This window comes from Podarcis muralis, chromosome 10 (genome assembly GCF_964188315.1).
Source record: "Podarcis muralis chromosome 10, rPodMur119.hap1.1, whole genome shotgun sequence".
Taxonomy (NCBI): domain Eukaryota; kingdom Metazoa; phylum Chordata; class Lepidosauria; order Squamata; family Lacertidae; genus Podarcis; species Podarcis muralis.
Window position 1 is genome coordinate 43,613,609 of NC_135664.1, and position 27,806 is coordinate 43,641,414.

Consider the following 27,806-nt stretch of genomic DNA (forward strand, 5'->3'; position numbering starts at 1 on the left):
CGAGTAGTATTTAACAAACCTTTTATTTCAGTATCTCTTGTATAAGTAACAAAGAGTTGGGTTTGGCCACAAGACACTTGAAAAAATATTCTTTGGCTACAATTGTATAATGTTAAGCTTCCCAAAATGCTTTGTTTACACTTGGAACTGAAGGAAAAGAAAAACCTCCCAGCATCACATAGCAATATGGCTACGCATCAGCCTATATAATTAGAGAACGCTCCCACTTTTATCAGTCACTATCAGTATTCTCATGATAGCAGCAGCAGTAGCCAGGTGTCTGCAATGTGTGTTCAACCATACTTAAATGAATTATTTTGCAAACTAAATGCAAAGGAAACCAGGAATCTTGCACATGGCAGAGATGGGAGGCTGTGACCCTGCAGTAAGATTCCTGTAGTCCCTCCTATTAACCATGCTGTGTGCTGGCAGTCCCAACAGCACCAGGAAGGCTGCAGGGTCCCCACCCCAAGCATAAAAGAAGCAGCAGCCCCCTGCACCATTGCGTTTGATTGATGGCATGAATAAATGGAATATTAGCAGCCATCTATACACAGGGAAGTGAAGTAATCCTGGCTCCTGTTCATTGAACCCGTCTTTGGTTGAAAGCTAGAAAATACACAACCACGTCCAACTTTAAACGCCTTTGATCAATACAAAAGTTGTAAAAGAACACTGTATATCACTTCTTTTTGAAAAAAACAAAACCGCAAATTTGTGCAACATAAGCATGGTAGTGGTAGAACAGCATGAGGCTCACTCCATCCTTAAGTTTTTGCTTGCATTACAAGTTTGGAGAAAAGCAGCAGCAGGATAAGTCTCTTCAAAGCAGTGAGTGACACGCTGTACTTTACTTTCTCTAAACCTCAGCACAGATGAGAAAACTGCCCCTCTGCATGTGCCAGAGGATGGGGCAATTGATGACCACAAATAATGACTAGGCTTGTAAGTCAAACCATGACTTGTGAGATAGTAGCTTATCTTCTATTGATAATTTGTTCTAAACAGTTTGGATGCCCAGCAAAATTCCAATACTGCCAAGCAGCAGTTAGCTACTGCTGACTTTTAAAGAGCCATGTACTGATCACACCTAAATGAGTGCTTGATTGAAGGAGGCACCAATCATGCAATCTCTCCCTCCCTCCCCCGGCACTTAAGATAGAGAGAGAAATATCTCTGTGCTAGGAGTGCCAACTCTTCCCCCCAACATGCTTATCATTCATGTGAGGGCTTGGAAAGGCTTCGGGGTCACAGGATCCACTTATCTTTTAAATCCACTACAGCATTTGGTATCCCAGGCAGGAACTTCACATATTTACACAGGAAAGGTTTGTCCTTTGGGTAGAGCATCCTTGCAATGTGCAAGGAACAGGACAAGAAAGATCAAGTGGAGTAGCATCAAAATGTGAGCCCCAGCCAGGGCTACAAAAACTTCACCAAATTCAGAGACCCTTATCCATGGCTCAGTGTGGAAGATGAACAAAGCGAGGCCAACGGGCAACATCAAGCTGCCAACGGCCAAAAGGATGCAGGCCAGTTTGAATCCATCTCTGTCTTTCAAGCACAGGGCTTGCAAAACTGTAGTGGCAACGAAGAGACACAAGACTGGCGTAGAATACACACAGATCCTTGACAACACCAGCGCAACACTGTTGATGCCCACCTTCTCCAAGTTCTTGAAGCATTCAAGTTTTTCTGCTTCCTGGTCCCACCAGCAGAAGTTGTAGAAGCCAATTTTTTTGGTGGAAGAGTCCACAATGTTCCCAGCTTTCCAGATGAGGGCATAAAGCAGCAGAGCTACATAGCCAATTGCCAAGAGGAGATTATTCAGGTAGAAAAGGCATGGGCTGAACCTTTGCCTCTGCAGACCACTGCTGGGCTTAGCATTGTCTTTCGAGCATTTCGGTTGTATTTTCATCTTGGCCACCTGCTAGGAGAAAAAATCACAAGTTTCAGTTTCAAGGGGTCAAATCCCTGCTTAGCCTAGCTCCAAAGCCCATTTGGTGATATTGGGCCAGTCATACTCTCAGCCCGAGAGGATAAACAGTAGGGAAAGGTTGAAAGAGACCATGTATGCCACCCAGAGCTTTTTAGAAGATAAAATGTGTGGCTGGTTAATATATATGTATAGGGACAGTCTGGAACGACAGGTGTATGAAGGTTGGCTAGTTCCCTTGGACTAATCACAGGCTCTGTACAAACCATAGGAGTAAGAAAAACAGGGAGCAGCTTTATACTCACATCCTCCCAGCCAGTTGCCCCCCAACGAAAGAGGTGAGTCTCAAGGGGGTGGGTGTCCTGGAAAACTGGCAATCCCATCCACCACTGACCCAAATGTGTTTTTAAGTATACACAATTTTGGCTTTGCATGCTATCCCTACAATCATCTGTATTTGATAACTCAGGATGCAACATCGAGAGGTTCTGTGCACAGCTTATCTTTAAAGCGCTCAGCAGCAACTCGAGGGGTGGTTGTTTTTGTATGATGGGGACATCAGCTGGTGATTTAGCTTTCAAACAGCTACAAAAAGGCTACTACTGCAAGGAGTTCTCTGTCATTAACACTGGGAGTGGTGGGAAGAGACGAGCAACATTCAAATGTTCCTGTTCCACTAATGACATGGGCATCATTGAATAGGAATGCAAAAAAAATTGCAGCCATATTCCACTGCTTGTGGACTACAGTAATGGATGCACCATCAAATGGCCTTTTCCCAACACTAAGATTAATGTGGTTTAAATGGGAAGGGCGAGGTGAGCAGCGTGGGTGTGAAATCCTGCAAGAAGTACCACCACCTTGAACTATGTGTGGTTCCTACGCAACCAAAGGGTAAAGAACGTGGGAACAACTCTTAACTGCAAAGTTATTCATGGGGATTGATGCAGAAGGATGCTTTTACTTTCAGTTGCAACACATATAAGTAACATTTGGTACGTAAGGTACCGGAGTAATTTAGGAGTGCTGTGACTAAGAAAAGGATTACGAAATCGAACTCGTTGGCCTCGTTTGCATGCAAGGCTCTCTTGGAATTTTGAGAACGTGTCATGGATATCAGTAACAGGGCAGCTGCTGTGGGGGCATGACACATCACAAAACGCCTGTTGTGGGAGCATGACTTACTACAAACTGGCCATTACATCTAAAAGAATGTAAAAAGACAGAACCAGAAAATGGTACAGGTATGTCCCATCTATCAATAGGAAACAGACACCTATATCAGCCACCAGTGAAAAGCTTATTTGTATCTCCTCTGTTCAGAACAGAAGGGGTGGTAGGTGTCCAATCCTGTCACCCAGGGAAAATGGGGACATGTTTAAAATAGGGCCATGTTTAAAGAGGAACTGCTGGAAACACTGGTGCCTGTGAATGCAATGCTGATGGCCCATCTGTGAAGCAATGGTTTAACTGAGTTGCCCTGCAGATGACTGAACAAACCATGGCTTGTTTCTTCAAAGGTTGGCTTATTTTTAGCTGCTTTGCCTTGTGCCTTTAAAGCTTGGTGCACGCCTGGTATAGGGTAGCCAAACAACCCATGGTTAAAGCAAGGTGCTAGCTTCCCACGCAATGCCGAGTCATAGCTAATGTTTAATACACCATAGTTTAACAAACCATGGCTTAACGTTATACAAATCAGGCCAATGTGTACTTGTCTCTTACTACCTATGCTTCTTTGGAAACATCCTTTCTAAGGTTTCACTCCAGGCTAAAGTTATCTGGCTGAAATTTTGAAAACCGACACACATAAGGCTTCACTGTGGAAGAAAACCAAGAGTAACTATTGTCGTATTGCTCCAGATATTTTTCCTCAGGTACTCATTTATGCTGGGTGAAGAAGTCATAATCTCTATTTACTTAGAACTGTCACAGAGCACAATTTTTCACTTTGGGCCAACTGAACAGGATAAAATTGACAAAGCTTTTGAAGATCATGATTTAGTTTTTTAGTAAATTGTCTTATCACTTGATAAGGCTCCTTTGTCTGTGACTGTTGTACAAGCCAATTTGGTACCCCAAATACAAAAGCTAAAATGTGGATTTTAAATGATACCCTATCCTCTGGTATCTGTATCATTTTATGCTATGCTGTGGTAAAACATACATTATATATCTTGAAATTTCATACCCTTCAGGTCTCTGTCTTCTGCTTGCTGATAGAGGCAGAACTGGTTGCAACTTCTACACAATTGACAGGATACTAAGTTCTGGCAGCTATATTCTAGTAAAGTTTTACTCATACTAGTTGTCAATGTGATGCTACCAGATGCTTGCCCCCTCCCTACTAAACTGGAGAGTACTTTACACAGATAATCTAATCTATGCATTACAACATCAAACTGTGCAAGACCATGCAAGGCTGGAGGAATCACTAGCTAAAGACTGAAGTGGAGGAGGAAACAAGAGGATGACCAATACTCACCTTTTATAAAAGACGCAACTAGTTCTAACCAGTACACAGCAACCAGCAGATCAAGGCCTCCTCAATGCCTGGAATGCATCATTGTGCCACCTACGGAAAATGAGATTTCACCATGTCATCATCTGCTCAAAGTGTGAGTTGGCCACAACATTTAATGATGCGCTGGCAGCCAGAATGATGCCATTATGGCAAGGGAAATTCCAAATAACACCCCTCCTGTAGGCATATAGTAGTGTGACAGGAAAGAAGCATATTTTCATTGGCACAGTAAAAATAAGGGCAGGATCCAGGCAATACAAAGGAATTTGAGGTTTCACTGGTTTCCATGGGCGATATTTAATGTGCTTCACATTTCCACTGAAATAAATGGGACTTAAGAGAGTCCCAGTTGGCTGGATTGCATAATTGGAACTGAGCTAGAAGGATGGATGCACCCTCCCAAGTTCCTCCCAATACCTAAGGGAAAACTCCATGTTCAGAGGCAATACATCTTTGATGTTCAGATTCTGGGAGGATAAGATGCTCTCTGCCCAATGTGGGCTGGCCACTGTTGGAAACAGGATACTTAATTAAACCAAACAGTTAATCTGATTTAGCAAGGCTCTTCTTGTACATATACACCTTTTTTTTTGTTTTTTGGGGAGGGAGCAAACTCATCAGTCTTAGCCAATATGAACACACACTTGTGCTATATACTAACTAGTAGCTTTTTAAATGTCTGTATGATTCCTGCCAAATAATTATTTGATTTTTGGCTATCATCCAAATGCCCTTTAATGCCACCACCTTGTTGCAGAGGAAATTTTCACAAACTGCGTCATTACTACTTAGAAGTTACTCATTTCCATTTTCAACTCCTTTCCCACAAGTTAACTTGCTTTCTTCCTTATCAGCTAGAAAAATGAGTGAGCAATATTTGCTTCCCTTTCCTTTGCAGAAGCCAAACAGATGCCAGTTAAGCCTGGATGTATACAAAAATATATTTTTATTTTGGTTGGTGCTTAAGATTAAGACATTATGTGGCTCACTTTTCCTTTGGATTCTGTGCTTAAAGCTGGAATGTGTTTTTTGTCCCCAACTCGCTAGTTTCTTTGTAATTGCTGAACTATAAGGTTTTTAAAAATTGACAGCAAAGTTCTAGAGCTTGAAGGGATCCCAAGGGTCCTCTAGTCCAATCCCCTGCAATGCAGGAATCTCAACTAAATTATACATGATTTAAAAAGCAAGATCTGCAGAAGTCTCTGTAGGCAAGAGCACCTTTGATTTACACTATAGTACGGTATTTAGAATTTTCAATTCCCTAGGATACCCTGACATCAGAAAGGACAGCAGATAGAGAAGATGGAGGGGAGCAGATGCAAAAGAGGACTTTTACCTACATTGGCACTAGCAGAGTTAATTATTTTAAGGTGATTCATTAAGTTAAGGTGATTCATTAAGTTACAAAACAGAACATGATTTAAACACTAATATCAAACAAACATATCATGTTACATGAAACAATACCCAACAATAAAATACAAAACATCCAAATGGCAAGAACAATACCCCTCCAGGCAGGAGGCAGGTGAAAGCAAGTGTTGAAATTCTGAATATCTGAACCATTTTCTACAGGGCAACAGCAATCATCCTCCAGGGAGCACAAACAGTCTTAAAATAAGATGAAAACAGTAATTTCCAACGCCTGTACTGTAGACTCCGTTTTTGTCTAATTGGCTAGATGCTTTCCCACCTAAATGTCAATCATTACTACCACTTCGCTTATTGGCTAAAAACAGGAAAGATAGAAACCAAACAAACCAGACTTTGCCCAATAGGTATCTCCAGCTCTACAAAGGCTATAATAAACCATTTTTGAGCATTTGAAATCTCGGCGTTCTGCCATTAGGGATGGGAGGACTGACGCCCCCCCCCCCCCACTTGCGGACAAGACCACAAGCCCTAGGGAGACTGCGTGCATTTTTCCCAAAGACGGAGGAGAAATAAACAGGAGATCGCACGGCCAAGGGGCTTTGAAGACGAGAGCCGCCTGCAGGAGCAATCATCACCTAAAATAGTTAATGTTTACTCACTTCGCAAGCTTTCAGATTCACCGACGCACTTCGAGAGAGGCTGAATGTTCAGCAAAAGCGAAAGCAAAATAAGAAGCAGCGGGCTGGGTTGCACCTTAGAAGGAAAAGTTTGCTGGGGGCGGGGCGTTGGCAGGCGAAAATTAACAGGAGAGCAAGCAAGAGAGATAAGCAGGAAGGAGAACAATAGCGCGCCAGGGGCGGGGAAGAAGGAAGTTTTGTCGAGAAGACCAAACAACAAGTGGACGGGAGGCGGGGCGGGAGGCAAGTGGCTTAAGGGTCTAGAGGGGGGGGGGGGATAGGAAGAGGCAGAAGTAGGATACCTGCAGCAACGGGAGTGGGCCTAAGACAGACACAGGCACACAAACGCCCCTTTAAAAGTAACTTCCAGGTCTGTTCGGGAAGAGAACAGGAAAAACGAGACTCGGGGAAAGGAGGTTCAAGCCAGCCTGAGGGGTCTTTTTCGGGGGAGGGGTGAGCCAAGGCCAGGTGCAGAAAAAGGATTTCCAAACTGATCTCCGGGGGGCGCTGCTCTCTGACCCGCCCCTCTCCCCACCTCAAAAATGAGGCGCCCCGTCACGGAGCGGCCAAATGCCTCCCCCAAACTCGGCCTTCATCCCTCCTTTTCACCTCGGGGGGAGCAATTCGTGCCGGATATGGCCCGACCCCCAAGTGTATGGGAATGGGTGCGCCATGCCTCTCCCAACCCTCGGGAACCCTCGTCGCTCTTCAGGCCTTCCAGACGTGCCACGGGAGTAAGCCTAAAGCGGGTTGGGTTGAACGCCAAGCGTGTTTCAGAAGTAGCGTTGTCACGCGCTGCCAGAAAATAGCCGGACATGCTAGAAGCCAGCCCCCTCCCCCCGAAAACTATTTGCTGAGTTTTTATTATTTCCAATGCTTGGGAAAACCTGCCCACCCGCATTGGAGAAAAGCGAGACCATCACTAAGCGAAAATCGACAGCAAATGCACTCGTTGCTTCTCTTTCTCCGGAGCTGCGGGGAAACCTGCGCAAAGCGACCGGGAAAGTGATTTAGCACCGAGTTGCCCAAAGTCGGGACGACGAGCAAACTGATTGCCATGAAATACTGGAGTGAATCTCCGCGTCCCTAACCCCAAATTATTCCTTTAAAAGTTCTCCATGCGTTATAAAAAGAAAAGCGCAAGCAAGCGGGGAGCAAATAGGAAGAATATTTACTTGCTCGCGGAGCTCGGCGGTGGCGAGATGCGCTGCCCTCCGGCGCAGAAGTCGATCTAAGCGCTTGTTTACTTGCTTGTTTGAGAAAGCAAAGCAATGCGTCACGTGCCGCACTCTCAGCAGATTTCTCTTTCGTTTTCGGTCTGATTGGCTTTTTCGCGGATGGGGAGCGTTTACTGTCGCCCTCCAAGCTGCATGATCTATTTTTTGTGTGAAAGTTGACTCGACGTCTTACCTAGTGCTTGCTTCTCTACCTCCCAGCTGATCTCATCAGGCGTGATCAATGGGCTTCATTTTAAGTTGATCAGGGATGCGAAACAAAACTCCCCGCAGGGGGGTAAGGTTTCTTTTCTTTCTTTTTTTAACGCAGCTGCACAACAGGCGGCGATAAGGGGTGATTTTTTTCCCTGGAAATGGGCGTGTTTATCATGCAGTTTCTTAAATGCAACAAGAGCCTTTCCAGGAAACAAAACGGAAAACTTTCTGTAGAGATACACCATAACATGGGCGTAGCCAGGATTTTTGTTGGGAGGGGAGGCTTTGGTTAGCGGGGGCAGAACCTCATATGAACCGTGATGGAAAAGGGATGCACGCTTAGAGTACAGTAGTAGTGCGTCCAAGTGCATGCGCAGAAATAGCATGCAAGTGCAAACTCTGACGTCGCCCCACGGCTTTTATCCCCGGGCTGCTTGTTGTAGGGCACTTGAAACTGCAAGGCAGGCATAAAGTTACTTAGCAGCTGAGTATTGCTCAACCATAATATGGCCTGGTGATGTGGGTTGTTGCTAGGGTCATAATTTGGCCACTATCACATGGAAACATTATGCTGGTGCTCTGAAATTTATCCCAGTACGTAATTCCAGACTCTTTGGGTGGTAACTAATTTATAACCAATACGGATTTATATGTGTTTAAAAAACCCCACAAGTACTCATCACATTGCACCTTGTCATTTCATGTTGCACACTCCTGGGTGTGGGATCTCAGTGCAATTCCTCATAATGGTATCATGAGTTGGCTCTTTTGAATTCATTGGTTTCATCAATGCAAATTTCAAATAGTTTATTGTACCAATCTAAAAAGAAGAATCAACAGGTGTACCCAGGTTTATTTGCTGAGATCTGCAGTATGAGGACTGCAGCAAGGTGCTAAAATGCAGGGAGTGGGGGCATATCCTGTAAGAAGACTGGACCAGCACAGCTAACCACAGCATTGCCATGCCCTGTAGCACTATGATGCACAACTGAATATGAAGCCCCTCACAGTGCAGCACCAGCCTGTCCAATGTGCACAGGTAAATGGTTTTTCAAAGCTTCTGTGCCTTTTGTTAAATTGTGCAGCTTTAGCCTGTTAGTCTGGGGATTGTGATGAATTCTCTTAAGATGGCTGGATGGCATCTGTACACCACCTTCTTGCAACTCCTGCAGCCAAGCTGGTGCCAAACTGCTTTCCTTTGGACCACATCAGCGATGCTGAGTGGACTCTTGTCATCTAGGTAGCCAAGGACCTCCATACACACCCTGGGGAGGTCACGTCAGTTTTGTAAAGGCTAAATGTGGCCTGTGGATTCAGATTGGAACCATAGCACTGGGGGAAGGTAGTTTTCATCCTTTACCCATGTCATTTCCTCAATCCATACCACAGCTGGGGGTGGGATTCAGTATAAGTCTTGCATTATCCACCCCTCCCCCATTTTTAAGAGCAGCAAAATAGAACTATAAAACAGAAAATGAGAGAGAAATAATTAAAGTTTTATCTTCCCTTTCCCTCTGGAACAGAAAGTACTGTAAGGGTATACTCACATTACCAATTACTTATTCAGTGCTCTCCCACTAATTTTTGAAGCTGCATTCACAATTTAAGCCACAATGCAAATTGATCCTGTAGTTTCTTAACAAATACTGTCAAGAAACTGCTGTTTGATGTGTTTCCCCCCTCAAACCAGCTTCAAACTGATTAGAAAACGGAGTGCGGAGTAAACAGTAATGTGAACCTACCCTAGCTGCCTTAGTGCAGGTGCAGATGAACACACAGACACAGATGGCTTATGAACAGGAGTTCCAGGGGGGTTGCGGGGGTGGGGAAACCAAAAAGGGTCCTGCGTGTCAGGTGATGACATCTCCCCTGTCTGATGTGAACAACTTTGTGTGAATGCAGCTTGCTGCATTTCAAGCAACTAATGGGAACGTTACCCTATGTATCAAAGTTAAAGGTACCCACCAGGAACCAATAAAATGGCTGAACCTACAAGAAGGAAACTTTTAATTAACATTTCTGGAACCTTTGCTAAAGGGGACTTACTTGTGAGTAGACACTATAGGCAGATCTTGGCCATTAGGAAAATACAGTGCTTGATTGGAACCTCCAATTTAATACCATTTTGACTAACTGTAGATAAGCAATTCCTTCCTGCGGATCATTTGTTATTTCTCTTTTTAGATTTAAGACAAGATTGGATGATGATCCTCACTATGATTTTTTAATTTGTCTAATAGGTTTTAGTACTGAGAAACACTACCCCAATCCCTCCTTTTTCAGTTAATCATTTTTAAAAAAACAGCATCAGTTTTAAAGCAAGTGAAATTCAAAAGTAAAATGACTAGACTTGCTTCCCTGTAAAATTTGTCAACAATAAACATAAACGAGTTCATATTTTGGTTTCATTTTTATCTGTCACAGAAGCCTCATGGGTGATGTTCCAGCATATTTTTGTATCCTGTATTCCAAGCCTGCGCATGGCACAAGTGCTGTACAATGAAGATACTTTTTTTTTGCATTTCCCCAGCACCACATCTAAGAAACTGAAGCAATAATTTCTGAAGATATCATTGCAGGTTGTCCATCCGGATGGAGCCTTTGCAGTGGTATGCATTGGCTTGTTAGCTGCCTGAAAAGAAATGGCACCTGTTTCTAAGCGTGAAAGGAAATTCTCTCAGTTGTTGCTGAAAGGTCTTGCATTGAAGGCCTGTGATTTAGGCACTCACTTTTGCGTCTCTTTGAAAAAAACTTGCTCTCACTTTGGCACAGTAACTTTTTCACTGCCATTTTTGGCCCAGTGTGCAGTAGAGATGTAGAAGTGGATGCTTCATCATCCTCACAGCGTTTCAGTAAAAGTGCCTTGTGGGTCCCTTTTGTATTCATTAGTGTAGCCAAGCGAGGTCTGCACAGATAAACAAAGGAAATTGATCTCAGTGTCCCTCTCATAAGGACAAATCCACTAAATTGTCATCCCAACCAGGCAGCCTCCATTTATTGTTCACATTTTACTTCATTAACCAGCTTCTTCTCAAAGAACTATTTAGAAAGCACCCGGTTTCCAAGCACCAGTAAATCAGAATGGAAATCCTCAGGCTGCTAAGATCTGTGGTTACTTGTTGCCTGGACTACTGTAATCTCGAGAGAAAAGGTATGTGACGTGCTTTGAACACTTTAAAGTCACATATAAGGACTAATATGAACCTTCATCTTCCTGGCATGGTCTCCTGTTATTCCTACCTTGCTTTAGTCAATCCAGAATGTGGGGTCCTACTGGGCTAATATAATCTTTATAAAACCTAATCTAAATGTACCGTCACCAAAGTGTTTCTTGAACCACCACTGCCTTGCCTTTTCTGTGCCTTCTTGTAAGGTAACCCACCACTGCCTATATTTAAATACTCATTTATAAAGCCCCCGTGTTGCCAAAAGGTGGGGTAAAGGGGGAACACCTGTACTAGGCCCAATTTCTGGAGTTTTGGAATACATTGTCAGCAATATGCTGAGGACACACAGCTCTGCTACTCCTTTACATCTGCAGGTGTGGAGTGGATGTCCTGGACCAATGTCTTGCCTTGGTTATGTACTGGATAGATGGGAAGTGACATGCTCTTGATGGGGTTACATTGCCCTAGAAGGAGCTGGCATGTAACCTGGGGAAACTTCTGGATTCATTGTCATCACTTGCAGCTCAGGTGTCCTCTGTAGTGCAGAGCACCTTCTATCAGCTGGTGGCCCAGCTATGCCCATATCTGGATAGGAATAACCTAACTTCTGTTGTCTAAGCACTGGTAACCTCTAGGAGTGAGATTACTGCGTGGGGGTGCCTTTGAAGATGATTCAGAAACTTCAGCTAGTGCAGAATTCAGCAGCCAGGCTGCTCACTGGGGCAAGGTGACCTTTAATGCCTTATGTAACACAGGACTCCCAATACCTCAAGGAATGTCTCTCCCTGTATGAGTCTCCCAGAGACTGTGGTCACCATCTGAGGTCCTTCTTTGTGTGCCCCTCCATGGAAGATCAGGAGACGGGCAATACAAGAACAGGCCTTTTCGATGGTGGCTCCCCATTTGTGAAATGGGGGCTCGTCTGGCACTGTCATTACATACCTTCAGATGCCAGGTAGAAGCATTCCTTTTTAACCGGGCATTTGGCTCTTAACTATCTGTTGCTTTTTAGAGTGGGTGGGATATTTTAATGTATTCTTTCTCTTTGGTTTGAATGTATATATGTGGGTTGTTTTTGGTTTGTTTTTTTGTCATTTTGTAAGTCACTTTGAGTTGCCATGGCAAAGAAATATGACTAATATATGTAACAACAACAACAACCACTCAGAGTTAGTTTGAAGAAAACTTGTGTGGTTTTTTAAAAAAATAAAAGAAAAAAATTATGATCTAGGTTTGCACAAAACTGCAACTGATGATATGGTTTGTTTGTGCCATGAACAGCACCCTCAGGGTGGGAAAAGCTACATTTGCAGGGAGGCATAGAAGGCACATTCATGATTAAGCCATGGTTTAAAACAAACTATGTCTAAGTGTGATGTATGAACCAGCCCATTGACCATCTGTATCAAGGGGCTTCTTAAGCATTGGAACAGAAAATTCAAACTCTTATTTGCACAGACTTGATTTCATAGAATAGTCATGTGTGCTATTGGGAGACTGAAATAACTCCACCCAGAGAGTATGGGGTCCCACTGAGCGGCAACATGAATTCTAGGGGCATATTGGCATGGAAGTGTTTATGCTCTCTTGGTACATTGGTTTCCCCCAGTGTGTAGAAGATGCCTGTGAATGACGAAGAGTAGCAATTGTGGAAGCAGCATGGGCAGTGGAGGTTACACTGTTTCAGGTGCAATATTGGCATCAGGTTCTTCCTTCGCATAGCATTCTGTCTTCAGGGAGCACAAGCTACGATACAGTTAATGCTAAAGCATCTTTTCAGAGCAGATACACTGAATGTTGCATGAAACAGGCAGTCTTGTTCACTTACCGGGGCCGACCTAAGGACAACTTAGGTTGCTGTTCATTCTTCTGGTATTTTTCAGTGACTTGCCTATACTTTCCTTCTGACACCGAAGGTAAGGAGAGTTGTAGAAAATCTTGTGTATGAGAGGGCTCACTGAGTCTAAAACTTCCTTCATGATTTCCTCCATTGTTTCTGTCAACTTTAACATTGCTTGCTGGTGATTTCTCCTTTATTTTCCTTTCTTTGTCATCTAAATTGTGTTTCAGGTTGTCAAGAAGATCTGGGATCAAAAACAGACAAAAAAACTCCTGTAAATTATTACTTGTTCCAGAGATCAAATTGAGTTGCAACTCTCAGGGCTTAGCCCCAACATTCATTAATAGATTAGTGGAGATACAGAAATAAACACAGCAGAGTAGAACAGAGGACCATTATGGGAATTTTGATGACATGCTGCAACATCCATACTAGTGTACAGTGGTACCTCGGGTTACAGATGCTTCAGGTTACAGACGCTTCAGGTTACAGACTCCACTAACCCAGAAATAATATCTCGGGTTAAGAACTTTGCTTCAGGATGAGAACAGAAATCATGCTCTGGCGGCACAGAGGCAGCGGGAGGCCCTATTAGCTAAAGTAGTACCTCAGGTTAAGAACAGTTTCAGGTTAAGAACGGACCTCCAGAATGAATTAAGTTCTTAACCCGAGGTACCACTGTACTTGAGTCTTTTGCTAATAATTTCAATGATGAAGGCGGGAAAGAAACCTTTCGCTTGTAAAGATGTCTTCTCTCTGCAACTAGTGGCTCTTCCAGGTCGACACTTCTCTAATCGCCAAGTTGTAGCTTTGTTGTGTAAAGAATTAAAATGCGTTTCTTGAGCCAGGGCCATGTTTTGTACTTCTTTTTCTCCTAACTCCAATGTGACACAACCCCTTTCAGTGTTATTTTCTCCAGTTGCCTGGAGAACCAGAGAGCTGAAACAGATTAAGGCCACAGAATAAAATAAAATAAATACATGAAATGAAGTAGCAATTGCAGTATAAAATCCAAGATGATATATAAATGCTTGTTTAATACAGAATTGCTATACAATTTAGCATTCACAAATAAAAATAAAACACAGTGTCTTAGTTTAAGCTTTGTCATTTTAAGACACAGCGCACTGGTGACATGACTCAGGGCACAGTCCATCCCAAGTTAAGCATCTCAAAATGCCATTGCGTTCAACATAAGAGTTCAGTACTCTTCTAATTAGGGATAGACAGATTAACCTAAACCTGTTCTTTTGGCACTCAGTCATCTTAAATCCATTCCACCCTGTTTTGTGCAATTTTTTTTTTGAAAGAATGCACAAAAAGCATTTAAATTGACCATTTTATTATTAGGCTGTCTGTCAGAATGCTTTTTATTATGCTTTTATTATGTTTTTATCATTGATGTTCTGTAATCTTTTTAAAAGGTTGTACATCACCCTGGGATATTTTAATAAAGGGTGGTACAGTAGTACCTCGGTTTTTTAATGTAATCTGTTCCGGAAGATGGTTCGAGTTCTGAAACGTTTGAAAACTCAACAGCCAACAGCTAGGCTTCAGGATCTTGCACTCAGTGGAAGCCACGTGGCATGTTCGACTTCAGAGGCGTGTTCAAAAACTGAAGCATTTACTTCCAGGTTTACGGCATTCGAAAACCAAAATGTTCGTCAACAGAGATGTTAGAAAACCAAGGTACCACTGTATATAATTTTTCATCATTATCATCATCCAATAAAAGCATTAAGCACATCAATAAGAGCTGGTTGACCCGTCTGAATAATACAGTTTTTTAGAAATCTGAAAACAAGAAGGATGTTACACTCTTTCCAAACCCAAATCATAAAGATATAAAGAATATGACTGAGAAATCCACATGGAAGATTGCTGATAAGAAATAATAAGTTTTCCTACCTAGGATGACACTCCACATGTATGAGAGAGGCTGTAAGTAGAAAAGAAAAATAATATGCTACTGAAAATGTTTCAGGAAATGCTTCCTTTATATGAAATAACCTTTCCCCCTCTGTAAAGTTTCCTTACGCCCAGCAAATCATTCAGATCAGATCCCAGTGGCACAGGGCCAACAGGGTGGTGTGAGGAGCCAAATGCGCAGCACCTCCCCCCAAAATGTGCCATGGGCTTTAATAGAAAGAACTGTAGTGCTACTACATGCAGTAAAAAAGGTAAAGGACCCCTGGACGGTTAAGTCCAGTCAAAGGTGACTGGGGTTGCGGCACTCATCTCGCTTTCAGGCTGAGGGAAACGACGTTTGTCCACAGACAGCTTTCCGGGTCATATGGCCAGCATGACTAAACCGCTTCTGGCACAACAGAACACTGTGATGGAAGCCAGAGCGCACGGAAACGCCATTTACCTTCCTGCCACAGCGGTACCAATTTATCTACTTGCACTGGCGTGCTTTCGAACTGCTAGGTTGGCAGGAGCAGGGACTGAGCAATGGGAGCTCACCCCGTTTAGGATTTGAACTGCCAACCTTCTGATCGGCAAGCCCAAAAGGCTCAGTGGTTTAGACCACAGTATATCCCCAAGTATTCAGTTGACTTACTTCTTCGTGGAATCTTTGCTTCTTTTCTCATATTTTCCACCCTAGGAAGTTTGCAACCCGAGAGTGCACCTTGGTGTCTTCTTGGTGTGTTGCACATCTGGTCAAGGATGGCAGGAGGCAGAAAAAGTCTCTGTGAGATGATGTGCTTCAAAGGTTGGGCTAGGTCCCAGCCAATATCTGTAGGAAACAAAGGCCGGAACCAGACACAGAGTATTATTTTAAAGGGCAGGACAAAATATAAAATTTTTGAGTTTATTCTTGCTTGCATGAATTTATGCTTCTGGTGTACATCTCCATTAGCTCATTCTCTATGCTCTAAAACTGTCTTCCAATGCTCTCTACCCTGAAAGCAAGCCCTATTGAACTTAGTGGAAACTCTGAGTGAACATGCATAGGATCAGGCTGTAAAATCTCTATTTTATGCAATACAGTACATGGCTTTCATTGTATCGCTTATAATTGCACATACAGTAGAACCTGTGTCTAGACACAAGATTATATGAATTAAAGATATGAGTAACTTACTTAATCCTTGTTCAGGAAAGTAATGACTGACGTACTGAACTGTATATTTATTTCGTTCATCTGGCATAGAATCTGAAAGATGGCCACAACGGTCATGAACGGATCATAAAATGAATCTCAGAAAGAATACACATTTAACTTTTATAGAAAAGGGAGAAAGAGTTTTGTGACAACTTAAAAGGCTAAACAAAATATTACCGAAAGAGCTTTGTGGACTAGCGTCAACTTAATTGGATACATGTCTTTAGATGCATGCATGCCTATTTACGGGCAAAGTACAAAAACAAGGCATTCCAAAGAATGTCTAGGAAATCTATTCTCTGGGGAATGGTGGGAGGCAAAGAACCAAACAGCCAAATGAAAATGTTGTTACATATTCAGTACTGTATCAGCACTGTATACAAGTCCTAGGAAATGTATAGGTTATCAAGAAAAGATTAGAAAATATGGAAACACATGAAAACTATTAGTTGCTTTCCCAGAGCATTATATGTTGTTATAAAGAATTATACAATTTGGTAATATCCACTAAAATTTAACAACCAATAAACATTTAAGAAAAACATTGTTTCATGAATTCATATGAGCCTAAGTCTTTGTCCTGCTGCCGTATTGAATGAAACTGTGAATGGTATGGTACTACATGATCTGGAAATATCCTATGCTACAGACAACCTCCTCCAATGATTGTCTGAGAAAGACTGAGATCCTTCTGTTTTCTTGTTGGCTGACTTTTCATATCAGTCTACTATCAAATGCATCAAGTAGATTGAGAAGGTGATACGTACATATAAACATGTATCAGATAACAGGATAAACCAAGCTATAAAGCTTAGGGCATGGCAACCTAGAGTTTCTGAGATCACTCATGTACTGATTCAGAGCATCCAGTATCTCCCATACACCTATGTGCAGTATGCTTATTTCCCAGCAGACCATTTGGAAGGCTGGAGGAATTAAAGGGAAGGAGGGGAGTTGAAGGAACAGCACAATCCAAGGATGTGCAAATCTTCTGCAACATGGTACCTTCCCCTACCCCAAAATGCTTTCTGTGTTTCTAATTTCATGCTAACGCATAGAATTGGAAGTTTAGGAAGTATCCAGTTAGAGTATTCTAAATATTTAGGGAATATAAAGCATGATCCACTTTCTGAAAACTTTATCAAATGGGAGAAAATGCTTTTCATATAGTGTGAGAAGAGCTTCCCATTAAAAATATGAGAAATGCAATGTTAGTTGCTATTAAATCCCAGTTCTTTGCTGTAATCGTCCTTTGTAATTGTTCTGTACATTGGACTGAATAGGGAACAAAAAGCAGAGGCTGCTATCTGCATGCCACCATTCTATTGTCCAGTGTAGATGCAATGTTCTAGAAGCATGCCATGGCCTCACAGATACTCAGTGCATGAATTCCTCTTTCCCTTTCATGGATTGCTTTAACGGCATGACGCTGTATCTGCACTGATGATGACTATGACTAAAACAAATTAATTCTTTTCTTACAACTTTGTAAATACCTATATTAATTTTTCAAACGAAAAGGTTCAGACGTTCATAGAACAGTTTTGCCCATGTTATCTCTTACCTGCTTGGGAATCAAACGACATTTCATGAAGTTTACCTTCTACAACTGAGTTAGTTTCTCTGAGGAGTTTATGAAGCCCTGCTAAGGCTTTTGACTGCAAGAGTAAAAGGAGGCAAATGCATTATTATTATTAAACTTCCCACCCGAAGTCTGAAATTAGTTTGTTGTAAAGAAGCACTGAACTGTAGTGTTATATCCAATGCAACGCTAATTAACTTGTTCTGTCAGCATAAGCTTGTGCTGTGGCACTTCCGTCCCTCTCCTCCCCCTGTGCTGAGGTTTCCCCCAATCCTCTGGAGCAGAATTGAGGATGATGCAGGACACACAAGATAGGGTGGGTGGGGAAGTTTTGTTATGCAAGCATATCCTTGCACCAAATGAACAAATTAGCCTTTATACCCCAAAAGTTTAGGCTCTGTGTGCTTGCGAGATTTTGGTGTATGCAATGTCTAAAGTAGTTCTTCAGCCTTTAAGGCTTATTTTATCATCCCTTGGATGTAATTACTTTTTTTTTTTAATGTACCCTGCCTTTTTGCTTACTAAGAAAGCTTTCCTCTTCTTTAGAAACTATCACTCCAGCTAAAAAAACTGTATAATATTTGATTGCTAACCATTTTCTTGGCAAACTGTTAGCTGGAGTTTCAAAGCACAGGAGGAAATGTTCAAAATGGACGCCACGTAAACATCATAGCAGTGAAGTATGGGATAGTACCATTCTAGTGTAACCTCTGCTTAGTGTCTCTGATGTAGTTTGGCTTTGGTCTGGGAAGCAAACAGCAGCACAGCATAGGAAAGGGAGGCAAGCGGAAACACCTGAGACTATGTCCTAACCTGAAATGTGTGCCTTCCTGCCTCTGTCCAAATACCACAGATACCTGCTAGCTGTCCTGCTTGTGTTGTGACATGCTGACAACCCATGTAGTATTGCAATTGCAATATCAAAAAGGAAAGCAGCACCCTTTTAAGAAACAGAAGGGGGAGAGGAAAGAGTTCAGAGTATTTGTATAATCCACCTTTAAGGCGTATACACTGTGACACTGGCAGGAATGTGGTCAACTCTGGCTTACTGAATGGTTGGAGCTTACAGAAAAGACATTCCCCATATAGCCAACATTCCCTGACACAGTCAATGTTTCTAAGCAATATCCACATAGTATGTGTGGTCAGATAATGATGTGAAAACCCTATTGAATGCATTTGTTTTTATTTTTAGGCAGCCACCATTAACAAGTTAAAATCATAACATTATACCATACAATCTTACTGAATAATATCATAGTCCGAGAGCAAAATTTACTCATGCATCTGTTTTGACTAAACCAGGGTTTAGTCAAAACTAAACCTCCAGATGTTGCTGGACTACAACTCCCATCATCCCTCACTACTGGCCACACTGACTAGGATGAATGAAGGTGGAGTCCAACAATATACTGAGAGCCACAGGTTAGCCATCACTTTCCTAAAGTAGAGGTTTCCTAATAAAATAGCTCCAGCCCTTTCTAGATCACTGCTCTATAGATACAAGGAGTTGCTTTGCAGCATCAGGCTAATGATCTATCAAGGCTCCTAATATTAAGCACACTACTGGGAACAGCTCTTCAAAATATAAACTGAGCAAAGCAAATATTGCTGTAATGCAAATATGGAAATAAGGTTGAGAGAGAAAGCAAGCATTAGAAGGACTCTGCATGACAACTTGCTAGCCGCAATTTGCAACTGCAGAGTCAGTAATGGGTCATTCCATGCAACACCATTTCTGCTTACCTCAAAATGTCTCCTCCGTCTTCCTTTCAGACTGGCGTGGAAGGAGGTGTTGGTGCCGACCCAACCTCTGTATGGCAGCTTCCCATTTTCCTCCTTAGCGCATTCCCAAAAGTGCTCAGAGCATTCCTAGAAAGGCAGAAACATTTTGTCTGGGGACACTCCTGCAGTGATGCAGGCAAGCTTATAACAAAAACCTGTGTTATTTGTGCTAGTCACATAATAGTCTCATCAGCCATCTGGATGCATGAGATATTAATGTTGGCTGATATTAATGCTGTGCTGTGTGTGGATTGCAGCAATCAGGTACTGTTCTCTCACCCCCTGAAACAGGGGTCACAGGAAAGGACCTTTCAAGTCTCTCAGCAGTAAATTTAACAGCTTTGTTCACTTGTTCTTAAACATTTGCTGTTTTATGGAGCTTCTGTCCCCGTAGCACGTTCTAGATTTGGGTTGTTGTGGAATATTTTTGTTCAATGAAAAGATGTTCAAACCATATTAAACTAATCCATAGAGGGCTTAATAGGTACACATAGTGGGTTGACAGAGCAAGTTCTCTTAGTTTCTTTTCCTTCATGATCCCTGATATTTTCTGGTTTTACCTGAATCACTCACCATTTTGCTTTGGGTTTCTTTCAGAGGGTCCGTGTAACCAATTTGAAATGAATTATTAGTGGATTCCAATCTGGGATTTATGAGTATTGTCTTTATTTTTTCCTGTATGTAATGTCTACCCTGGCTCTTAATTTTGAGCCACTAACCCCTGGAATGAGCAGATTCTTCCAAATTAGAATACTCTGAATCTGTAGGCATAATCTCATAAGAATTGCTTGTTTAAAGACACATCATCCTTTCTCTTTCTGCATATGGGAAGCTAAGGGCCACAGAACATGTTATGATAATCACAAAGGAAGAAAAGCATGCTCAAACTCCTGTTGCGCTGCAACTAAAGGCTCTTCAGGGAACTGAGATATAATTATATCCCTTTCTTTTAAACTGGACCATACTTTGAAATACATTTCTGTAAAACAGAATACCTGCCTGCTAAAAGTTAAAGAAATAATTACTCAATGTATTTCATTGATTGTTCTGAATAAAGCTACAAAGCTTTTTTTAATCACTTTTACTGATAGTCTTAAAACAAAGGTAAAGGACCTTTGGTGTTAACAACTCCTAGGAATGAGCAGATTCTTCCAAATTAACATCTTCTAGGATATAAAAGAAACAGCAGGTGACCTTACAGTCTGCTGTCCAAACACTGTTGTGCAAAGTAAAAGAAACTATGATTCTTTTAATTAGAGTGGGTTCCACAATGCTGTTCTATTTCAGTAATTAAATAAATAAATTGCAAAGCACACATATTATCTTAAGCGGTAATGTTACATTGTCAGATATCCCTTTAACAACAGGACACAGCATCCTTTTAGCTTTTCCTAATGTCAAAGTCAAACTCTGCTTTTGGTTGTCACTAACATAAAGCTATATGCATTTTCTGATTATCTGGAAAATTATTCTATTAATGGGCCAGCCAAACCTTTTTAGCATTGGGTGTTCTGGACAAAGGTTCTACAGTCTGCTTGGTAATTTCATATTTTTCCTTTCGTATGTTTTGCAGCTCCATTGGTTTCAGTTTCTGAAAAACCTGGGTCTGTGGAGAAAGAGAAACATGTACTACTTACCAGTCACTTCACTTACATGGGAAGAACTAAAATAATAGCATGGCATGGGCGTAGCCAATGGGGGTGGGGGCACAAAAATTACTGAAAAGCATTGAAAGTACTCAATTAACTGAGGTTCTGCCTTCCCCTAGCAGAAGCCTACCCCCCCCCCCCCAGTAAAGCTCAACAACTTTAGGGGATGATCTCTTCAAAAAAAACTGAACTTTGGCAGATCCACTAAAAAAGCTAAACATAAAGCTCAACAACCTTGGCATGCTTCATGTATGACATACACAGGTTTATTCTAAATGTTCGCAGCAATTGGTCCTTATTCAACTCTAGTTGTGTACAGCAGCTAGTGGACCCAGATGGGTGTGTACATGCATCAAAAGCAATGAATGGGCCCAGCTCAGAAACATGAAAAAGATGTGCAACTACAACCTTAATGATACTAATACACATTAGTATTTCCCTTGCTTATTTGGTGAATAACTGTATTTCACAGTTATTAGTAGTAGCTGTAACATTACTGCAAAAAGCCTTTAAAAAAAGGGGGAAAAAAGTTTATACTTATCCCAAAGTATAAACTTTCACTTGTCTGAATAATTGAGGAAAAGAGCAATTATAGACAGCTACTAAAAATATCAAACATTTCAAATATATTCCTATGGGTATACCTTAGAATTCATATAAGCAGGAGATTTGACTGACTAATGTTTGCTGTCAGTTAACTATTGTGCTGTATACTGTATAATCCTATTCTGATCACAAAAGGACAACAGATCTTTCACAATACATAGAAATCCTTACACTTTTTATAATTTGTTCATGGCTCTTGGAAATTCTGTGGGAAGATTCTTCTGATTTTTTTGTTTCACTCTAAACAGGAAGAAAGGGATTACTGTATTTATAAGAGAAACCATTATACTTAAAATGATGCAAAAGTAAACAAAATACTCTCATAATATTTCAGGAATTTTCAAGATGCACTTTCCTTCTGTTTCCACAAAAGAAAGTACTGAAGACACCTTTTCTGAACTGCACCAGTCTGCTCGAATAAGTACTGGATCTTCCTAGTTCAGTATATAACTTTATCGTGATGGATCTAAGAAGTGAAGAATAAGGTCTGTTCCTGGTCTTATGATGGATAGAATCCTGAAGGTCAAGTAACAATTCTTAGGTGACAAAATCCTGGTTTATCTTCATGACATTGGTGCATTTGCCAGGCCAACAATATATTCTTAAACAATAAATTGCACAGTGCTTATTCTTCTGATTTTCTGTCAGTGTTATACATCATAAAGAAATACTTAGGGCTGCTATAAGTCTGGATTTTCTGAGATAGGTCCTATTTTTCAGGCTTAAAATGTCTGTCTGGGAGGATTTTTAAAATTAAGCAAAATGGCCAAGTTGGTTTTTTTTTGTTTAGATGGACATGATCCATCTAATGCATGGCATTCCTGGCCTTTTCCAACAGAGTTGGTCGGGGTGGAAAGAGGACTTGGCCAGCCAGGCCTCCTCCCTCACACACACCCCGGCCATTGGTGGGCAGTGCTGAGGGAGGAACTGGGTTTGTGAGGAGAGGGAGAGCGAGAGGGAGAGCGAGAGAGAGAGCAGCAGCAGTGGAGGTGGACCTGCTGGCTCTCCTCCTCTGACAGCTGCCTGGGCGAGACCCAGGAGGAGGGTGTTGAGTATATGGGTTGAGGAGAAGAGTTTGAGGAACCTCTGACTGCTTTGCTTGGGTTGTGATGCACAATAACAATAGTCTGTGGCCCCTTGTGGGTGGGCAGGGGGAGTGTTGGGGGTCACAAAGCATAAGGGCCACTGGCTGTGCGGAGCAGGGGAAGTAACAAATAAATCAAGGAGGTGTGTGTGTCTCCTCTTTTTTGCGCTTCAAAATATGGCAACCCCACTAATCTTGTTAATACCTAGTGATAACAACAACAACAACAACAACAATAATTAATAATAATAATAATAATAATAATGCTTTACAATTGATTCATGGGGTTGTTTAGAAAATCTTCTTCCTGATGACGCCAGAAAGGCACTCCTTTCTTTCTTGGTTTTCAGATGCTTCTTTCTTGGTTTTGCCTAACAAGCAAAACAAACAAACAAATTAAAATGTATATCTAGGTTTAATAGGATTACAGTCATCTACATTATATTTTTTTCTTTATTTAACCTTTAAATTTTATTCTTAGATCTTAGTAACTCAAAAGGATTTAAGGGAACAACTAGATGTTGTGTCAACTAGATGTTGAACAACTAAATGGCAGACATGCCCCCATTTCACATCCCAAATCGTCCTCAATAAAATCTAACACAATTCATCCTGATTTCCTGAAAATAAAATGTGCATCTCCTCATCCTCCTCCACATCAATGGCTGCAGCCCAATGCACCTCAATGACTGGCCAGGGGTGGAAACACCCTGTAACAATGTCCGCCAAGGGATGGGGTAAATTGTATCAGATGTTATTGATAGAGATGAAGACTATTATTTTGAGGTTTCTATTTTTGTCAGTAGCACCAAAGTAATATTTCTTGAAATGCTTAGTTTCCCCCTAAATGAAACGACTTTTTAGCATGACATCTTTCCCTCTTTGAGGATATGTTCTCCACGTTTGATTTCTGATTTATCACTCACAGTATGTGTGTATGTCTTGTCCGACCCCACCTATTCTGCACCTTTAATATGTCCCCAACTAACAAGAAGTGCATGCTATAAGTCTTGGGGGAGGGAGGCAAGGGCTGTGCCCAGCCAGCTGCTTCTTGCCTCACCCCACCTCCCTCTGTGATGATGGGAGCTGGGCCTATCAGAAGACAGAACTGATCTTGCTGAGACAAGTACAGTGGTACCTCAGGTTAAGTACTTAATTTGTTGCGGAGGTGCGTTCTTAACCTGAAACTGTTCTTAACCTGAAGCACCACTTTAGCTAATGGGGCCTCCTGCTGCCACCGTGCTGCCGGAGCATGATTTCTGTTCTCATCCTGAAGCAAAGTTCTTAACCTGAGGTACTTATTTCTGGGTTAGTGGAGTGTGTAACCTGAAGCGTATGTAACCTGAAGCGTATGTAACCTGAGGTACCACTGTAGAGCAAAACTAGGTGCCACCACTTGCTACTCACAATAACAATATTGTGGTCTGCTGTGTCTGGTTCAAGAAGACTCTTTAAAGCAGAGGTTCTGGCAGGAAAGGATGGCAAGTGTGGTGGAAAGTTTCAAGGACAATCCAAGAAATAGTCAAACATTTCAGTGTAGTGTAGTACAGTATCAAAATATTTTTTTTTATTTGCAGAATATGGATAGCTATCTTTTCAAAATGGGCATAAGTGCATCAAGTGATACTGAAAACAATCCTAGTGATCCACGTTTGTCAGCAATATGTGGATATCTATCTGAGCCTCAGTTTCACATGGGCTGGAGATGAAAACGTCCCTCAGCCTATGTGTTTGATCTGCGGCGAGAAGCTTTCCAATTCCAACATGGCCCTAAACAAGATGACAAGACGTCTGCTGTCAAAACACGGAAATCTGGCAAACAAGAAGGTTCAATATTTTGAAAGGCTTTTGGACCAGCAGAAATACCAGCGAACGTATTTCAAAAAATGAGTAAAAGTCTCAGATAAGATGCAAATTATATCTTACCAAGTGACAGAATGGATTGCTCAACAGACAAAACCACATACAACAGCAGGAAAAATCAATTAAGCCTGCCTGAGCCTTGACTGTGAAAATTCCTTTGTCTGAAGATACAATTTATAGAAGAATAGTTGATATGTCATTTAATATTGAGAAGCGTGTTTCCGATAGTATGAAGAATTCTAAATCTGCCATTCAGGTTGATATTATAAAGTAGTTGTGTTCTACATTATAAATCAAGCACTGCTAGTTGTTTCTTTTTGTTTTCCAGTATATTTCTTATGAATAAAAAAATTGGTGTGTCTATATTATTTTGACACATTGCAACTAAACACCAGTATACTGTTCTGTATATCATTATATTACATTTCAAGGAAATTAATTTCAAGTAAAATCTTACTAAAGCTGAATTTTTGATGATAATCTATATCGTACCTGGGCTTCTAGTTTAACGGTAACCTCATTGGAGTCTGAACTGTCAGAACTGTAAAAGAAAAATAATTATGTTTATTTTCATTTACAAGAGTATGGATTTCTAGAATTTGTCTGCACAACAAATCAATTATCTGCTCCGCAAACACATCTGGAAAGCATGGCACCGATTTCCTCAATAACAAGCTAGAAATAAAACAATTGTTAGAAGAGGTCCTTTTACCTGGAATCTCTGTCATTGACAGAGGCAGATAGATCACCCTTTTTCAGCATTTCCTCCAATTCATTCAGGCACTCGTTATACTAAGGAAAAACACACACTGTTAACAATAAAATTTACTGCCTCACTACTTCCAAATAATAATAAATACTTTGACTGTATTCCTTTAAGTACATAATTGCTGCAGATATTACTGCTGCAAGAAATAATGTCTATTTGCATTACCTTACTCTTCTTTTTATTACAGAAGTCCAACAGTGAGCCACAGAAATGGTGTCCTATGGATTCTAGATCCTTGGTACTAAAGTGGGTACCATGTCTACTGCCTGGAAAAGGGGGGGGGTAACCAGTCACCAGTGAAGAAATAACTGTCCTATTCAATATCAGCAATTATTTTAACTCCACTGATGGAATTCCACATTTTAATTTGGACTGCTACCAACCCAATAACACTTTTTTGTTAGCAAAACATTTTATATTTATTTTAAATCTTTTACTTTCAAAAGTTCATCAAATGGCTTTTCACATTCCATATTCCCAAACTCCTTCCCATAGCTCCTTTTGAGAACCTCCATTCCTTTGCCTTTCCAATGATACCCTTTGCTTTCCAATTATAACATTCAGCTACCTTTTTTTAAAATAACCCAATCCACAGATAAACCAAACAAATACACTTCTGCCTTAGCTCCATTGCAGATTAGTCTGCCTCACATTCACACTTTTCCTCATTATTTTCTACCATCTCCCAAAGTGTTTATCTGCCATCTCAGTTGACAGTAGGATGCAAATTAACACCAATAATTTCCACACAAAACTATATAAAAGATTGCTATTTCTTGTTAAATAGTCTTAGTCTGATTCCTTCACAAGGACACATCTACAGTATAAGGTAGATAAATATTTGATATCAGTTCAACAACCACAGCTTCAAAGTTGTGAAAGTGTGAGAATTCTGTGTTAGAGATTCCTATTTACCCAACTTCAAAGAACTACAATACCCAAAGAGGGAATCACTGCTAGTCTGCTGTGTAAATACAGCTTAACTGACTTTCAGGTAAGCATAAACTCAGTTTTAAACCCATTAGACAAAATCCCACCCTTCTGTAGTCATTTACTCCCTGTAATTGGTACATTTGGTACCCACAACCACTATTTCTTGGGCCAAATGCAATTTTAATATACACCTATAACGTTAACGTTTCAACATGTCTTCCTATGTAGTATTTATCTGTCAAACACAATAAGCTCACATTATCTCTTAAAGAATCTGCAGCTACAAGACATGAGACTTCTTTGAATGCTTTAAATATAGATTCTAGAGAAAAACTATATTTGCCTTACCCAGTTTAGACCCACAGAAAGTAACTTCTAAGGTATAGCTGTTGCTGATGCCCATCTTCCACATCACTATTCGACCTGTCCCTTCTCTAGCTTTTTGTATCTTGAAATTGCAATCTTGGAACGAGAACTTAACAAAGAGAGAAGTGGAATTACTACTGCGCTTTTGCAACGAGGCCAAAACTATACAGCTGTGCCCAGAAATGGCCTCCCCGTGCCACAGTCTTCCTTAGCACATAGTTTGGTTTACTGGTGATGTCATGTTGTCAAGTCATTCATGTCTTCTTGCCCACTGTGCATTATAGGCTGTTACAGAGGTGGGGTAGAGGGCAGGGGCAGAAGGAAGTGCATGATATAATAACTTCATGTCATGGTGCATGCTCCTAAAGGGACTGACTAAGGAAACTCCTAGTATGTTTAACAACTATCGCAATATAATCCCTTATTTTTAAAGCACAAACTTCTTACAATGTTTAGATCATTGAAACGACGTAGAAAACTGTCAAGTGATTTAGCAATTTTTTAATGTACTGAAAGAGATGATTTCTTACATATTAATGTTAAATGTCAGCTTACTTTATCGGGACAGCGTTTGCTCATAATGAGAGGGAAAACGCGCTGATGTAAGCCTGCCCCTTCTTCTTGACGATCTCGTTTTTCACAGCCATACATGAAGACATTCTCTTTTCTGCTATGACCATGAAGGTCACAATATAGGAGAACCTTGCGCTCTCCCATCATTCTGTAACAAGGTAGAAAGTTAAATAAGAGCAGCTTTGGTTTCTGCAAATCAGACACTCTTGATTTTTTGGGTTATGATAGCAATTTTAGGAAATCTCTTAAAGGTATTAAAGATGATCATTGCTTGACGGATTGTTTTTCTACTGGAACAACCTGCACTAGGGCATTGGTTAGCTGCATTAGTGTCAGGGGAGCTTTTCCCTTGAGTCCAATAAGAGCTGAGTTGCACCTATTAGGCCATCACTGCCTTTCCAATGACAGATACTAAATGCTTAATATTAAAATGCTTTTTCCATTGCAGCCGACATGTGACAAATGTTTAAAAAACAGAACTATCACATAAGTTGCTGTCATTATGTGAAAAACACAGTTAACAGAAGATTAAAGAGCTTTGT

The 27,806-nt window shown here is 41.1% G+C and overlaps 2 protein-coding genes across 6 annotated transcripts in view; both read right to left on the minus strand.

Moving 5' to 3' along the window:
- Positions 1 to 4: 4 nt before the first annotated feature.
- On the minus strand, positions 5 to 7,937 carry TMEM140 (transmembrane protein 140). Of its 3 annotated transcripts, none has more exons than XM_077934890.1 (3): positions 7,919 to 7,937; positions 4,419 to 4,508; positions 5 to 1,927 (listed from the first exon to the last, which is right to left on the minus strand). In XM_077934890.1, the coding sequence occupies exon 3, from the start codon at positions 1,916 to 1,918 to the stop codon at positions 1,316 to 1,318; it is 603 nt and encodes a 200-aa protein (XP_077791016.1). In that variant the 5' UTR covers positions 1,919 to 1,927; positions 4,419 to 4,508; positions 7,919 to 7,937; the 3' UTR covers positions 5 to 1,315. The 3 variants fall into 3 exon arrangements, with proteins under 3 accessions (XP_077791016.1, XP_028602383.2, XP_028602384.2); XM_028746550.2 differs by lacking the exon at positions 7,919 to 7,937 and adding an exon at positions 7,684 to 7,880; XM_028746551.2 differs by lacking the exon at positions 7,919 to 7,937 and adding an exon at positions 6,491 to 7,071.
- A 2,071-nt stretch (positions 7,938 to 10,008) lies between these two features.
- Positions 10,009 to 27,806, minus strand: part of AGBL3 (AGBL carboxypeptidase 3) — a 33,621-nt gene continuing 15,823 nt past the window's right edge. For all 3 annotated transcript variants that reach the window (XM_077934891.1, XM_077934893.1, XM_077934892.1), the window contains 16 exons: positions 27,247 to 27,412; positions 26,674 to 26,800; positions 25,558 to 25,658; positions 25,336 to 25,415; positions 25,116 to 25,164; positions 23,033 to 23,131; positions 21,848 to 21,916; positions 20,914 to 21,027; positions 19,383 to 19,508; positions 17,619 to 17,712; positions 16,034 to 16,105; positions 15,509 to 15,685; positions 14,854 to 14,884; positions 13,676 to 13,884; positions 12,934 to 13,189; positions 10,009 to 10,843 (listed from right to left, as the gene is read on the minus strand). In XM_077934891.1, the coding sequence (XP_077791017.1) occupies positions 10,594 to 10,843; positions 12,934 to 13,189; positions 13,676 to 13,884; positions 14,854 to 14,884; positions 15,509 to 15,685; positions 16,034 to 16,105; positions 17,619 to 17,712; positions 19,383 to 19,508; positions 20,914 to 21,027; positions 21,848 to 21,916; positions 23,033 to 23,131; positions 25,116 to 25,164; positions 25,336 to 25,415; positions 25,558 to 25,658; positions 26,674 to 26,800; positions 27,247 to 27,412 (2,020 nt within the window). In that variant the 3' untranslated portion in view covers positions 10,009 to 10,593. The remainder of the gene's footprint in view (positions 10,844 to 12,933; positions 13,190 to 13,675; positions 13,885 to 14,853; positions 14,885 to 15,508; positions 15,686 to 16,033; positions 16,106 to 17,618; positions 17,713 to 19,382; positions 19,509 to 20,913; positions 21,028 to 21,847; positions 21,917 to 23,032; positions 23,132 to 25,115; positions 25,165 to 25,335; positions 25,416 to 25,557; positions 25,659 to 26,673; positions 26,801 to 27,246; positions 27,413 to 27,806) is intronic.

What these genes read in the sequence shown, in the direction of transcription:
- TMEM140 (XM_077934890.1), bottom strand. Translation starts at nt 1,918, where the DNA reads ATGAAAATACAACCGAAATGCTCGAAAGACAATGCTAAGCCCAGCAGT.